This window comes from Phascolarctos cinereus, unplaced genomic scaffold (genome assembly GCF_003287225.1).
Source record: "Phascolarctos cinereus isolate Bilbo 61053 unplaced genomic scaffold, phaCin_HiC Scaffold_2;HRSCAF=192, whole genome shotgun sequence".
Classification (NCBI taxonomy): domain Eukaryota; kingdom Metazoa; phylum Chordata; class Mammalia; order Diprotodontia; family Phascolarctidae; genus Phascolarctos; species Phascolarctos cinereus.
Window position 1 is genome coordinate 413,390,889 of NW_027555625.1, and position 16,703 is coordinate 413,407,591.

Consider the following 16,703-nt stretch of genomic DNA (forward strand, 5'->3'; position numbering starts at 1 on the left):
TATTTTTTGCCTTCTCAGTAGATGGAGGGAGAGAATTTGGAACTGTAAATAAAATAAAATTCAATAAAGAAAGTGGGGGGGAAAGGTGAATGTTAAGTAGGAGGAAATAAGTACAGACAAGTAGGACCTAGAAAAGTAGGCAGCAATGCTGCACCCTACTGCTATAGCTAAGGGAATCACTGAATATTTCTGAGCACAGAAGTGACAGGATAAAAAGTACTACTTAAGGAAAACAAGTTTGGAAAATGTATAAATGATGGATTGGCTAGAAACAGAACAGAGTCATGGAGCCTAAGTAGGAAACTATTTCAGGATGAAATGATGAAAGCCTAGATCAAGAATCACACTAGAATGGAATGTAAAGGAGAGACATGAGAAATGATTTGACAGATTTCCTTTTAAAAGGTTAAAAATATGTTCAATATTGTACTAGAAATGCTAGCTATAGCAATAAGATAAGAAAAAGAAACTGAAGGAATAGGCAATGAGGAAACAAAACTATCACTCTACAGATGATATGATGAAATAAATACTTGGAGAAGCCTAGAGAATCCACTAAAAAACTAGTTGAAATAAGTAACAACTTCAGCAAAGTTACAGGATATAAAATAAACCCACACAAATCATCAGCATTTTCATAACAACAAAATCCAAAAATAAGAGATAGAGAAGCTCCATTTAAAATAACTGCAGACAATATAAAAATATTTAGGAGTCTATTTGCCAAGAAAAATTCAGAAACAATACAAACATAATTACAAAACACTTTTCACATAAATAAAGTCAGATCTAAACAAAAGGAAAAATATTAATTGCTCATGGGTAGGCTGAGCCAATGTAATAAAAATGACAATTTTATCTAATTTAATTTATTCAGTGACATGCCAATTAAATTACTAATAAAATTATGCTATAGAGCTACAAAAAACAGTAACAAAATTCATTAGGAAGAGCAAAAAATAGTCAAGAATATCAACAAAATTAGTGAAGAAAAATGTGAAGGAAGGTGTCCTAGCCAAATCAGATCTCAAACTGTATTATAAAGTGGTAACCATCAAAGCCATCTGGGACTGGCTAAGAAATAGAGTGGTGTAAGAGACCGGGTACACAATATACAGTGGGTAATGACCACAGTAATCTAGTGTTTGATAAACCCAAAGATGCCAGCTTTAAGAACAAGAACTCATTATCTGACAAAAACTGCTGGGAAACCTGGAAAGCAGTTTATCAGAAACTAGGTATAGACCAACATTTCGCAACATATATCAAAATAATGTCAAAATGGACACATGATTTAGACATAAAGGGTGATACCATAAGCAAGTTAGGGGAGCAAGGAATAGTTTACCTGTCAGATCTATGGATTAGGGAAGAATTTGTAACCAAATAAGAGACAGAGCATAACAAGATGTAAAATGGATAATTTTGATTACGTTAAGTTAAAAAGGTTTTACACAAACAAAACAAATGCAGCCAAGATTAGAAGGAAAGCAGAAAACCGGGGGAAAATTTTATGGCAAGTTTCTCTGGTAAAGACCTGATTTTTCAAATATATAGGAACTGAGTCAAATTTATAATACACATCATTCTCCAACTGATAAATGGCCAAAGGATATGAACAGGAAATTTTGAGACAAAGAAATCAAATCTATCTATGGTCATATGAAAAAATACTCTAAATCACTATTGATTAGAGAAATGCAAATCAAAACAACTCTTTAGGTACCACCTTATACCTATAAGACATTGGAAATATGGGAAAACTGGGACACTAACGCACTTTTAGTGGAGTTGTGAATTGAACTAATCATTCGGAAGAGTGATTTGGAACTCTATCCAAAGGGCTACAAAACTGTGCATACTCTTTGACCCAGCAACCTACTACTAGGTCTATATCTGAGAGGGGAAGGGAGGGGAGGGGAGGAAAGAAAAGAAAAAGGATCTATATAGCTCTTTTCATGGTGGCAAAGAACTGAAAAATGAGGGGATGCCCATCAGCTGGGGATTGGGTGAAAAAGTTGTAGTACATGATTGGGATGGAATATTATTGTGCTATAAGAAATGACAGGCAGGATGCTTTCAGAAAAACCTGGAAAGACTTAGATGAACTGATATAAACTGAAGTAAACAGAACCAGGAAAACACTGTACATAGTAACAGCAATATTATATGACAATCAACTGTGAATAACTTAGCTATTCTCAGCAATATAATGATCTAAGACAATCCCAAAGGATTTATGATGAACAATGCTATCCACCTCCAGAGAAAGAACTCACAGAATCTCAATGCCGATGGAAGAATATTATTTTTTCCTTTTTTTGCATATCTTTTTTGTGTGTTTTCTTTCACAACAAGCTGATATGGAAATATGTTTTGCATGACTGTACATGTATAACTTGTATCAAACTGCTTGTCTTCTCAATGAGGGGAGAAGGGAATAGGACGGGAGAGAATTTGGAACTCAAAAACTTTCAAAAATTGTTTTTGCATGTAATTGGAAAAATAAAATATTTAAACAGTGAAAAAAAAAAGTTAAATGTATTTTTCATGATCTCCTCCAAAACTTCTTTGAAGTAAAAAACAAACAAAAAAACAAATCAAAAATCCTCAGGGAAGAGTAGCGGAATACATAGAACTTGTTAGAATGAAGTAAGAGCACCTGGCTCAAACCTCAAGTCCACTACTTATCATATGTGTGACTTTGGACAAATTATTTCGTTTCTCTGGGCCTCAGTTTCCTACATCTGCTTAAAAAAGATAAAAGGGGTTGTATTAAATGACCTCTAATGCTCCTACTACTTCTAAAGCTACAAACTTACTTATCTTCAGGAAGTAACATTTAGTGCACAATAATGTTCTAATTAGCTCAATGTATGAGTATATAACACTAAATTTTACTTCAGGATTCTTTTAATGTGTGTAACTTATAAAAATTCTGTCACTCAACCATATAATTACCTGCACAGTTCCTCATGACAAAAGTGCGTAAGCTGATGCAAAGGAAATCTTTAAAAGGCTGGGGCTTGGTGAGTCTCACCCACTTCAAATAAAGGTGCCTTAGCATTGGGATACAAGGAATTTCAGGAACATTCACCCCTAGGGAAAAAAAAAAGCATTCAAGAATTCATGAAAATCAAATGCCTTATTTCACAAGCAAGAAAGTCCAAGAAGGTATTTTCTAAGTAAATCTCACTGACCAATTCTGGGAGACTTCAACGTCTGCAATTCATTTAACCAATGCATATTAAGTATGGTCTATTTAAAATAATCCTGAACCACATGGACATATTTACTTTAAAACAGACTTCTATTAATCTGATCATTTTTCTCGGTTCTTTTCTGAAACTTATCTACACATCAATTTTTTAAAAATGATTAGCAATATAGAAAGCACTGAAGATGGAGATGAAAAATGGCCCAGGCTTTGCTTTCAAAGGCTCACAGACTTATATGGTATAGGTACAGCACTTCTTAAACTGTGGGTCATGACCTCATACAGAGTGGTGTAACTGAATGTAGGGGTCACAAAAAATTTGGCAACAGCAGGTTTCTGAATATGCAACAAACAAAACTTAATTCAAATGTGTACCGAATCCAAGGTGTTTCTGGTCGTATCTCACAATTTCACTGTAGCCTTGGTCTTGAACACACAACATGTGCAGTTTGCACTGCATATGCTGTCATGCTATGCAACACGAAAGAACACTGCCAGAAAACACCTTGGCTCAGATTTGAGACTATAGTATGTTAGGAATGCAGAGTTTTTAGTGTATATACAAAGTTTTCTGCTCTTACAGAAACATAATAGCTTAATTATGGAAAACAAAGATTTTTAATATTTTCCTACTGTCATTCCTAAGTATTAATATATGATTTGATTGTATTGTGTTAGAATATTTGATTTTTAAAATTGCTGTTATCGCCTTCTTTTACAAAAACATTAAGTGCTTAATTGCAGCAAGTAAAGACTAAAGCCCTTTAATAACATTTCTCCACCATCACTGTTGTATGTGTTATGTAAGTGTCAACATCATTTTTTTAAATTAAGGACAAATAAATGTAATTTCATAAACTAAAGCTAGTATTTATTTGAAAAATTATCAACAATATTTATATTTTAAGACAAAAGCGATTTTTTGGTTATGGAAAAGTGGCTAAATTTAGACAGAAGACGTAAAAATACTGATGACAATGAGGTAGAGTCTTTCTACCAGGTTGTAGTACACCTAAATTGGAAAGAAAAAGAAAATATGCTGAATCATGTGGCTCCCAAGAGGGTGAAGTTTAAATAGATTACTGAAAATGAAACTGAAATTGTTGTATTTTTGACTGAGCAGAAATCTGATTTTGTTAATTTTTTTTCATAATGACTTATGTTAAAAGATAAAACTGAAAGTTTTACTAAAAAAGTTAACATGGAAGACAAATGCAGAAAATGGTTCTTTAGAAATGTTTATAGCTACAGATGACTGTGTAACTGAAAATCACCTTCTCAAAGACTTAATTGTAAGAGTTATAATTATTCATCTGAAATGCCTGGAGATACAATTTCAGAAATACTTCCCTTCAAATTTTGATTCTAAAAAACTAAGTTGGGTTCATAAATCATACTCAATTGATATAAAAAATGTCAGTCATCTGCCATTAAAAGTTCAAGAAGAATCTGCCAAGTTATCAAGTGACACAGGTTTAAAATTTGAGTTTCCTAAAAAATCATTAAATGAATTTTGGCTTGGGATTAGGACAGAATCTCCAACAATTTCTGAAATGGCCCTAAACATACTCTGCCATTTTGTACTACGTATTTATATGAAGTGGTGTTCTCAACATTGATAATCATAAAATCAAAATATCAATCAACTCTGAAAAATGCTGAGGATGCTCTGCATCCTGCAATATCAAATATTTCACCAAGATTTAATTATTTATGTAAAAATAAAAAAGCACATCCATTTCATTAGCATGCAAATTTGCTTTCATCTTTAATAAATGGTAAAATTATATGGATACCAAAGAATTGTTTTAAACTATTTTTTTATGATTTATTATCAGTAAATATTTGATTTCTATACCTCTTTTATATACCTGAGATTGTGTAAAAATTTCTTGGGTGAAAAGAGGTCATAAGTGGAAAAAGTTTACAAAGTCCTGGCATATGGGAAGGGACATATAAAGTATGACAGGGACAAAGAATTATAAGATATCTGAGGAAGAGATATTTCATCAGATGGAAGGCAAGCATGTTCAAGGAAGGCTTCATCTGCACCCCATATATCCCAAACCATTCCCTTTTCTTTATAGAACTCAAGATAGAAAGAAAAGCAGATCACTGTGCTTGGAGACAGGAGGAAGTGGAAGAAGAAAGAAGGTTGTCATGATAGTAAAGGATTGAAACTGGTCAGGGTGGAAGATGGGGGGCAGTGTGGAGAGGGTGGTGGTGGGAGACTTGCAATGGACAGATTTGAGCAAGAACTGACTCAAGTCTAAATATTTCTCTGGCAGGTCTACAGTTAGTAAATTGGAGGAAATATTATTAATACTGCCCTTTGAATCTGACACTAATAATTATTTAGTTATTTTCGATATTTTTTAACATTAGGCAGATGTAGATATGACTGAGAGGTACTCTGTGAATGTGTCAGTGTGTTTCTAGCACTGTCTCGTATAAGGCAAAATAATTTAAGATAAAAATATCAACAAACTGAAGGGCAATTCATGAAGCTACCCTAGCTGGATGAAAATGTCCTAGAAGGACTTACTCCTTTTGCTCCATGAGAAACAGTACAAAAACATTAGTCATATGAGTAAGAAGTCCCAAGTAATTTCATTTCTAAGTCTCAGTTTCCTTATCTGTAAAACAGTGATATTATCTGTGCTATGTAAGACTCAGAGACTTGCTATAAGAATCAAATAGAAAGACTTATGAAACCATGAAGTGCTATGAAAATATCAGATGTTATCTATAAAATGAACATAATATATCATCTTACAGGGTCATGAGGAAAATGTTCTGTAAACCATAAGAGGTGAGCTATTATTAATTATATGCTCACTAAGCTGCTTTCTGACTTAGTAATTAAGTCTCCCATTAAGAGAGTAGCCTCTGAAGAAAGCACTCATACTATCTATCTTGCCAAATAAAAACCTCATTGTCAATGAGTTACTTGGCATTCTGATTTATGAAAGCGTATCTTTTAAGTTTCCATAGTGTGAACCCTTAGCACTTGAGAACCTCAGCGTAAACTAAATAAAAGCAAATTTCTGAGCCTGCAGAGCTCAAGAGCTCAGAGACTTGGGGCTGCTCCCACCCAGGTACTACCAAGATGAGAGGCCCAGTCAGAAAGTCAGTTGGCTTTTCTCACATGTAAGCACTTAAAAACTTCAGAATTCTGTAGGCCTTAACTTCCTGAATGTGACCATTTTCAGGACAGAGTTACTAGTTACTGACGTACTCTACTTAAACTTCAAGGAACCAGGATTTTACAGTGGGTCCAACACAGATCACAACTCTTCTTCCATACTTTATCATATGGTCTTCAGGAATTGGTATGGAAAAAATCATTCATCACCTCAAGTCCAACTTTCTGGTGATACCAGTTCTCCGCACTTAGCTAGACTAGACCTTAGATGATCAACTACACTTAAAGCCTTTCTAGTTTGATAAAACCTGCCAGAGCTTGCCCTCTGCTGGCACAGCCTTTGAGAAAGTGAGGTCAGCTCCTCAATGTGAGACAATGGAGGAAGACTTTAGAGGAACAGAAAACTACTAGTTCACATTTCTATGATATTTAAATTTTACAAAGCACTTTCCTCACACTAGAGTGGTACAGGCTACATGAATGCCTGTAACTGGTCAATAGATAAAACTGAAGGAAAAGGGATGCTGGCCACCATGACAGAGGAGGAGAAAGTGAGCTTTAATGACTATTGGACAGTTGTTTGAATGCTCCAATGACAATGCCAAAGTTTCTAGTTTCATTATTACCTGAGAGTGAAATTGTAGAGTTTGGAGTTAAGTCTGGAAGGATAGCAATAATTTCAAAGTAACTCATGGAAACTTCCCCAAAAATTACATGCCCCAAAAAACCATTTCATTAATCTCAATTACAGCTGTCCTTAAGGTTTCAAGAAAACAGAGACTAGGTACAGAATACTCAGCTGCCCCAATAACTTCTGAAGCACAAGTGGACATGAAATAAACACTGACTGTAATAGAATGATGTAAGTATGAAAAGTGTTATTGAGTTTGAAAAGCTACCCAGGAAGGAGTGTACTTAGCAAGCTTGTTAATAAGAAAACCAAATTTCTGCTCAACTTCTTCAAGAACTTTCTGAAATCTATAGGAGCTGGCAGGTGTCTTCTTCATACGGAATGCAAATTTTATGGCACTGGCAAAGGAGGATCCCAAGTGATAGCAGAAAGCGTCCACTCACCCACTAGATGCAAGATTTGGATTTTGGCTCCTATAGGAATTTTCAATTTGTTTTCAGGAGGGATGGGAAAAGCTCCATTGCGATTACGAAACTTCCCCAAAATATGAACTTGAGGCATATATGTCCAAATCGCTTCCACCAACTCCAAATGTGAAGTTTCCACACCCTGCATTGTAACACATTAGTAGGAGAGGAACTTGTAGTTAGCATCTGAAAACACACATTCTCTTTTCATAGTAAAACATTAAAGCAAATGAACTCAGAGCATCACTGCCCCCCCTCGCCCCTTCCCTAAAATTTGCTGCTGAAATGCAACAAGTAACAACTCTGGTTTTTATACTACTTCGAAATTACAAAGTGCTTTAGTTCCGAGTTGAGATTATACCAGTAGGTAGATAAAAAAACAACAACCGGGAAACAACCTCTCTGATTTCAGTTATCTGAAATAATAACACTCATATTTCTAAAGGAAAAGCAACTTACTCATACAACTAATAAGCACCAGAGCCAGGTCTTCTGAGTCCAAGACTCTACTAAAATATGGGGCTTGATGAGATTAGTATTCTCTAATCTAAGTTAATCACAGAATATTTCTAATCTTGAAACATGATAGATTGTTCATGCATAGGCACCGGAGGCCAAATGATATAAACTGTCTCCAAAACAGAGAGGCGTAGGGAAAATATCAGAACAAAATAAAAGACATTACATTTATACAGAAAAACTGATATATATTAGTAAGTATTTTTGATAAATACATTTAAGAACCAGAGGAAGGTCTCCAGTACAACAGGTAAGACTTTATGGAGGGTTTAAAAAAAGCAGCACACAGGAGAAGGGGGCATGAAGGGACTGTAGTCTGAACAAAAGGAGAGTCCACCATTACTGATCAGATCATGGAGGTAAACTACGAAGTACAGGGGCTATTTCATATCGGAATATTCATTACACAGGTCCCTGAAGTTATGAGGCTGCACTCTGGTTCAGTCTGGAGCTGGCTTTGCGAACTCCTGGTTGCAAAACTCCTTTACCAAAGCAGATAAGCAGCTATTTTGCAACTTAAGACTCGTGGCTGAGTAGACTACTGAGAAATAAGATGGCTTGCCAATACGTATTAGAAGGGAACTTGAACCCAAGTCTTCCTAACTCTGAGGCTAGCTTTCTACTCACTATGCCATGATGCATTCCTATATACTATGAAGAGTAGAAAAAATTGTAACAAAAAATATTCATTAATGAATTCACCACTTATAAAATTAGTTACTACTTAATTATACCTCCCCACTTTATACTAGTATATATACCTGACCACCACATTAACATCTCTGCTGGGTTAGTCTTGTAAAATATTAAGATTAAGAGAAGCCCTTGGGAAAATGGACACAACCCTCGAATATTTTTACAAAAATAACCCTCTTGATGATCACGCTATGAAAACAAAATATGAAATGAAAGATGTCATATTTTGCTGACATATACTTTTATTATAAAAAATAAACCTTCAATTTCCTCACTTGATTCTAATAATTAGTGTTGAAACTATGACCTGAATTTTGTTAATATGAAAAAATATCGAGAGGATTCTGGGAAAATGGTGGAGTAAGTCAGAAAATTTCTGGGTCTCCAAATTTCCACCACCAAAAAAAAAAAAAAGACAACATCGCCTCACAGGAAATATAGAGCAGCAGAAATAAACAAAAGTTGGGGTAAAGCAGATGTCCTCCTAAGACAATCTGAGAAGACCCCAGGAAAAACTCAACTTCCAGGGGAAGTTCAGCCTGAGTGAAGTGCAAACACCTCCAGGCTGAATGAGTGGAATCAACAAACAAAAAGCCCTGGGAGGAGCAGGGTTGGGAGACAGCCTCAGCCTTAGAAACTTTCATCTCAGGACAGTGTATGTGTGTAGGGGTCTGATGGCTGAGTAGTAGGGACACCAGCCAGAGCTGTGCTGACCAGACACATCCTGAGGTATGGCTGCTGGGAAAAAGAGCCAGCACAATCCTGGTGAGTGCAGTGGCAGATGGGTGTAGCCTCTGCGGGCTGTGGGCACTTGCAGAAGAGTAAGTTTCAGCTTCCTGATTTCAGTTCCAGGACAGAGAGGACAGCTGTAGTTTGCAGCCACCTACGGGACCACAGGGAGCAAGATCATTTGTGCAACACCACGGCTGGGGGCCCTAGCCATGGCTTAGGAGTAGACAGCCCAAGGCTGGGTCCCTGGACAGACCTCAGAAAATAATATTAAGAAGGTTGAGGCTTGGGGCATCATGCCCCATATTTTGGGACTAGAACTGGATTATATTAATGAGTAAGCAAAGAAGAAAGAACCCAACCACAGACAGTTACTATGGGGACAGAGAAGACCTGGGTTCATATTCAGAGGAAGATAATAGACCTTAAAAAGCCACTCTTTTCTCAATGAAAAAGGTCAAATGGTTCCAAGCACAAAAAGAGTTCTTAGAAAAAATTAAAAAGGATTTTAAAAATAAAAGAGAAATTGAGGAAAAATTTGGAAAAAAATTATAGCAATCCAAGAAAATCAAGAAAATTATCAAAAGAAAGTCAACCAACTTGAAATACAGAATCAAAAACTTAAGAAATTATTTATTCCTTGAAAACTAGAATTGGGCAAGAGGACGCTAATGACATCCTAAGACACCAAGAAATAATAAAACAAAACCAAAAGAATGAAAAAACAGAAGAAAATGTGAAACATTTTATCAGAAAAAACAACTAATCTACAGAATAATATAAGAATATTTAGACTATCTGAAAGATATGATCAAAAACAGAATCTTACTACAATATTATAAGAAATTATGAAGGAAAATTGCCCTAAAGCTCTAGAACAAGAAAGCAAAGCAGAAATAGAAAAAAAAATCCACTGATTACTTCCTGAAAGAGATCCCTAGAGGAAAACTTACAAGAATATCACAGCCAAGTTTCAACACTCCCAAGTTAAGGAGAAAACATTGCAAGCAACATGAAAAAAACAATTTAAATATCATGGAGCTACAGTAAGGATTACACAAGACCTAACAGTTACTATGGTGAAAGACTGTAGGCTTTGGAATGCTATGTTTTGTAGAGTAAAATAGCTGGGGTTATGACCAAGGGTAACTTACCCAGCAAGTAATTCTGAATGAAAAAAAAAATGGACATTTAATGAACTGAAAGACTTTGGGGTATTTGTGACAAAAACAGTAGAACTTAATGGAAAATTCAACATACAAGATCCCGGAAAAATACAAGGTAAACACTGAAGACCAAATATAAAGGACTCAATAAGGTCAAACTGTTTACTTCATATACATGAAAATGTTAGCAGTACTCTTATGATTGTCATAATTCAGGCAGTTTGAAAGAAAGGCTTGGACTGAGCTATATGTGACAGAGTCATTCTAAAAAAATAAAACTAGGGAGAGATAAAAAGGAGTAATTATCTCATATAAATGAGGCATAAAAGGAAAAACTGATTTAGAAGAAGGTAGCAGAGGGAGAGCAGGTAGTGCTGGAAACTTACTCTCATCAGGAATGGGTTAAAGAGGGAATAACATATACCTAGAAGGATGTAAAAGTCTTCTAAATTCAGAAAGAAATAAGAAGGCAAGGGGAGAAAAAGGGGAGGAGGAGAGAGAGAAGATAAGGAAGACACTCTTGGAGGAGTTGATTAGGTTAAGGAATAAGAGGGAAAGGTAGAGGGTAGAAGTAAAGCAGAGGAGTGAGGGGGGATAGGGTAAACAGGGTGAGAAGGATAGTGAGTAAAAATTAGGAAGGAGGAAAATATACAAGTAATTATAGCTTACAATGTGAATGGGATAAATTTACCCATAAAACAGAAATTGACAGCAGATTAAAATTTTGAATTAAATATGTTGTTTCCAGGAAACACTACAAAAATGAGAAATAAAAACAAAGATAAAATAAAGGGCAGGAGTAAAATTTATTATGTAATGAAAGCAGGGGTAGTAATCATGATCTCAGACAAAGTTAAAGCTAAAACAGACTTAAAAGAGAAAAATATGGAAACTATACAATGTGTCAGCAATAGTATTCAATACTGTTTCAGACCATTTAAAATAACTAGACAGTATAAAATACCTGAGAGTATACCTGCCAAAACAGACACAGGAACTGTATGAATATAAACATAAAACACTTTTTTACCTAACTAATCTATTTATCCAGTGTCATAACAAATTACTAAAAATTATCTGAGTTAGAAAAAATAAGAACAAAGTTCATTTGGAAAGATAAAAGGTCAGGAATTTCAAAGAAATCAGGGAAAAAAGATGAAAAGGAACCAGATTCAGCAGTACCTTAAATTATCATAAGGTGAAAGCACTGTTGAAGTGTAAAATATATAATTTCTATTATTTTAAATTAAAATTTTTTCTGGTACAAATAAAACCAATATAGCCAAGAACAGAAAGAACGTAGAAAATTCAGGAAAAAAACTTTCATAGACAATCTCTCAGATAGGATATAATTGGGTTGGAATATTGTTGTGGTGTAGGAAATGATAAGCTAGTCGATTTGGAAAAACATGGACTTATGAAAGAATATTCTATCCCACTTCAGAGAAAGAGATGACAAGTGAAAATATGCACAGAACCATTTCATATATATATGTAAGTGTCTATGTGTATATATGTGTATGTATATATATATCTGTGTTTAATTGTAGTCTTCTTAGGGGAAGGGGTGCATGGGGAGAGGGGAAAAAAATAAAGTAAAAAATGCACAGCAGAGAACAAAAGAAAATCCATAAGGAAGCAAAGAAAAGTTGGGTAGCTTTGAATACAGTGTGGTAGTATTTATTATAGATTTTCTTGCAATGGAAATTTATTATTTTATACTAAATCCTCTCTTATGTTCTGCTGTGTGTAGAACAATATTCCTTTGTCTTTTCTCATTTTGTATTTAAGTTTAAAATGAATTTTTAAAAATTACCCAAAAAAAATCCTCATAATTTCAAGATAATAATCAAATTGTTATTCAATGATTTACTATGAAATTTTTTTCCTACTTTAAGTGGATTTGCTTATTATTTTAAGTGGCCCTTTTCTGATGCCTGTAATTCTCAGATAATAAAACCCACTGTAACTAATTTCATGCTCTTGGACAGACAGCAGGAAATAGTGAAGGACATAAAGGCCTGGTGTACTATGGTCCATGGGGTCATGTAAAGTTGGACATGACCAAACAACAAAATCCAATTTCATGTTTAATATTCTATAGAGGAAAATGCAGTTATAGCCATTATCTTTTTTTTTTTTACTTTTTGCTTTTTGGTGAGGCAATTGGGGTTAAGTGATTTGCCCGGGGTCCTCCTAACTCCAAGGCCAGAGCTCTATCCACTGTGCCACCTAGCCACCCCCTATTATCCATTATTTTATTATGAGATTTTCCTAACAACGCTGTAGGACAGGAAGTAGTACAGATATTATTTCCACAGGAATAATGAAGCTTGTTAGTACTTTTTTACTCAAAGATACCCAGACATGTATTAGGGATGATATACTCACCAGCAAGTTTGGGCAAGCCTGCAAGGCTTCTAGCACTCCAGGAATGCTAAAGGCCTCATGGCCACGAACCCGTCGCCTCTCAAGGTACCTAGGGTGAAGGCCATAGAGCTGCTCAATGTCTGGCATCTTCTTGAGCAGTGTTAGAAAACTGGAATCAGTGAAGCCTGAGAAATTTGTAAGAAGACAAGAAGTAAGATTCTCTGGACAGATGAAATGGGTACCTGCTATGTAGGTCTCTAATGTATTCAGATCATTTTATGCTCACATGTTCACATCTTTTATCTTAAAATAGATTCCACTTTCTGATATATAATATTCCCATTGCATAGTCATTTTCTGTCTTCTCTTCATTTGGATATGTTCTAAAATTACTGTAAACTGTTACCAGGATCAGCCTATCCTGTGACTCTGGATCCCTTTCTCAACCTGGGCCCCCATTTCTGACTGTAAAATAAGGCATCTGAATCAAACGATCTCATAGGTCTCACCTAGTTTGAACACTTGAGAAGTTTATATAGGATACCTAACACTACATTAGTATCTAAGGAAAAGTAACAAAATGGACAATCTTCACAGCAGCAGAGTTTTAAGGCTGGAGGGTGATTTAAAGAAGTCATGAAGTTCAAATTTTACAGATGAGAAAAGTGAGGCCAAGTGATATTAAAAGATTCACTCAAGGTCACATAGGTAGCAAGAAGTAGAGTAAAATTTGAACCTAGGTCCTTTGGCTCCAAATACAGTATTCTTTCCATACCTCATCACTCTGCTTTTTTTTGTCACAGTAAAAAGAATTAACTGTACAAGATGACTAGAAACAGAAGGCATAGATCCTGTCTTCCTAGAACATAGTAATTTTCACATAGCAGGCACCAAATGTTTGTAGAATGAACATGAGTGGAAAAATAGCAAATAGTGGTGATTTTTTTTTAACTACAATAAATCATGAAACTGCCTAAGGCAGCAGATCTTGATATGACTGGGGAAGAAAGTACCTAATGATATCAGTGAAATCACAGCTTGGAAGATGAAGCAATACATGGACAGACACATTGACACATCCACCCACCATATGTGTGTGCATACATATATGCATGTATGTATATATGTATGCACATATATACACATATGTATGTATGTGTATACACACAGGTAGATGTGTTAAGCTTTATTTATCTTTATAACAGCATCCTGTATAGTGGTATAATATGATTATTATTATCATAATCATTATATTTGAATGCTTACTACACCAGGTTTTTGTGATAAAAGTACAGATGATTAAATCTTACATTACCAGGACCTATGTCCAACCTATCAATGGGACATTATATTGCTTCACAGTTTTCGAATCAAGTCCATATCAGTTTTATTATTTGATCCTCACAATAATCACGTGATGTTGGCAGGGCAGAGATTATCATCCCTATTATACCAATGCATCAAGTGAGCAGTAGAGAAGGGAAGTAATTTACCCAATGCTACTGGGTTAATTAATAACATGATAGGGACTTTCTGGCTCTTAAGTCACTTATTCTTTCATCTTAGACTCTTTCGTTGTTTGTCCTTCATTTTTGAAGAAGACCATGACATCATGACATCAGGAAGGAGATGTCATGACTTGGACTTAAGTGAAGCAGGGCTGTGCAAAGTCATCAACCTCACTCTCTCTTCCAGAGCCATCTGGCAAGGCATAGATCAGGATAACTAGAGATGGCCCCACTCTTCTTAGACTATGCTACCTTTGAAGTATTAAGATCTAAAGTCAGAGTTTAAAGGGAATGGATGAGGAGAAGGACCACACTGGAGGAAAATCTCTCTTAACCTGGACCATTTTTTCTCAGGCATTCCACCACCTGTTTTAACTCCCTACCTAAGTCATTTTGTACTCTTCAACTTATTTCCTAGCCCTATTTCTCAGTGCTTCAGACAAATCATTCTTTTGATAGTAATAACAGACAACTCAAATTTATGCAGCCTTTGAAAGTTCGCACAGTGCTTTCTTCATAACAACCTGTGAGGTAAGAAGTCCAAATATTACCGTTCCTATTTGTTGGATGAGAAGACTGATATTCAGAGGGCCACATGGCTACTAAGATAAGAACTAAAGTCCAATTTCTACTGACTCTATGCCCAGCAGTAATTTCCACAAAACAGGTGAACTAAAAGAATTGGAAGATATTACTTAATCCAAGTTAGTGAGGGTGTGGGCAGAGGCTTCTTAATTGGCAGAGCCAAGTATCTATGAGGTTAGTTAGTGCTATCCAGGTGTTCTAGGTTCCTCCAGCAAACACAAGAAAGGAAATGGCACAGCCAGGCCAACAGTTCTGCAGCAAAGGCTGACCGGCAGATAGGGAGACCCTAAGACTATATCAGCCACTTCAGCTTAAGTGAAGACTAGCAGAATGCCATCTGCTTCCTCGCCAAGCAAAAAATTAATTTCCATGAATTTTAAATGAGGCAATAGATGATTAAATCTTACATTACCAGGCCCTATATCCAAGGAAAACAAAACTTTGAGACCAAATAATCTTATAGTCTAAATAAGCCTGGCAATAGTCAAAGGAAGGCTGGACTTGAAGTCAAAGCTCTGGATTTCAATCCCTATTCTGACTCTAATTCAGGCATGGTGGTATGGTGGAAAAAGTACTGAAGTGTTGGATTTGAAGCAAGAGACCCTAGGATCAAATCTAGGCCTTGCCAGAATTATTACCTACATGACCTTGAATCAGCTTCTTCTCTGAATCTCAGTTTCCTCATTTGGAAGGCCACTTGGATATATGTTTCCATTAGTGAGTCCACCATCTCACTGATATATTTCATTTACTATCACGCCTGATTTTAGTGAATATGCTCTCACATTGGATACATGCTATTTTATTTAAAATGGCTATTTCTACAGTGTTTCTAGGTCTCCTTCCTTTAGTCCAACCCAACTTATACCATCTGAAAATCTCAAGCTTCTATAGGATGTTACCACCAATGTGTTATCTTGCCCTGGGCACAGAAGTTAAGGGAGTCATCTCAAGGTGTTCTGTTCTTAAGGTGACAGGAACACAGGGACTGCAACCTCACTGACCACGGTGTCTACACTGCTCACTTTATAGATGAGGAATCTGAGATTCAAAGAGATTAGATTATACGGTGACACAAACATTAAGAAGGAAAGCCAGCATTTGTGATCAAATATGTTGGTTCCAAATCTAGTGCCTGCTTCTATGACTGACATTAAAAAAAGAAAACATCTTATTCTCTTCCACATGACAATTATCATTCCTGTTTACTCCATAGATCTCCTTGTCTCTAGATATTGCCAATTCCTTTATTATCATGCTCAATCTCCTCTGGATGTTCTCTGGGTTATCTATCATCTCCCTAAAATACAGCACCCAGGTATGAATCCAGTATTTCAGATACAATTTAATCAGGACAGAGCACAGCAGAACCATCATCTCCCTAGTCCAGCATACCATGCCTTTCTTCATGTAGCTTAAAAGTGTATTAGCTTCATTGCCTGCTATATCACACTGTTGACTCACACTGAGTTTAAAGTCCACTAAAACATTCAGATTTTTCAAAAATTACTATTTAGTCACACAGAACTATCCTGCACTTACATTATTCTCTAATAATATTTATCCGAATTCTTGGTGACCTTGGGCGAGTCATTTCCCTTTTCTTGACCTTAGTTTCCTCTTTTTCAAAATGGTATCAATAATACTTGTACTACTGACTTCAAAGTAGA

General features: G+C 35.7%; 1 protein-coding gene across 4 annotated transcripts in view; it reads right to left on the reverse strand.

Moving 5' to 3' along the window:
• Positions 1-16,703, reverse strand: part of FBXO38 (F-box protein 38) — a 110,396-nt gene that overhangs the window by 57,896 nt on the left and 35,797 nt on the right. For all 4 annotated transcript variants that reach the window (XM_020969110.2, XM_020969108.2, XM_020969107.2 and 1 more), the window contains 3 exons: positions 12,962-13,125; positions 7,437-7,602; positions 2,962-3,099 (listed from right to left, as the gene is read on the reverse strand). In XM_020969110.2, the coding sequence (XP_020824769.1) occupies positions 2,962-3,099; positions 7,437-7,602; positions 12,962-13,125 (468 nt within the window). The remainder of the gene's footprint in view (positions 1-2,961; positions 3,100-7,436; positions 7,603-12,961; positions 13,126-16,703) is intronic.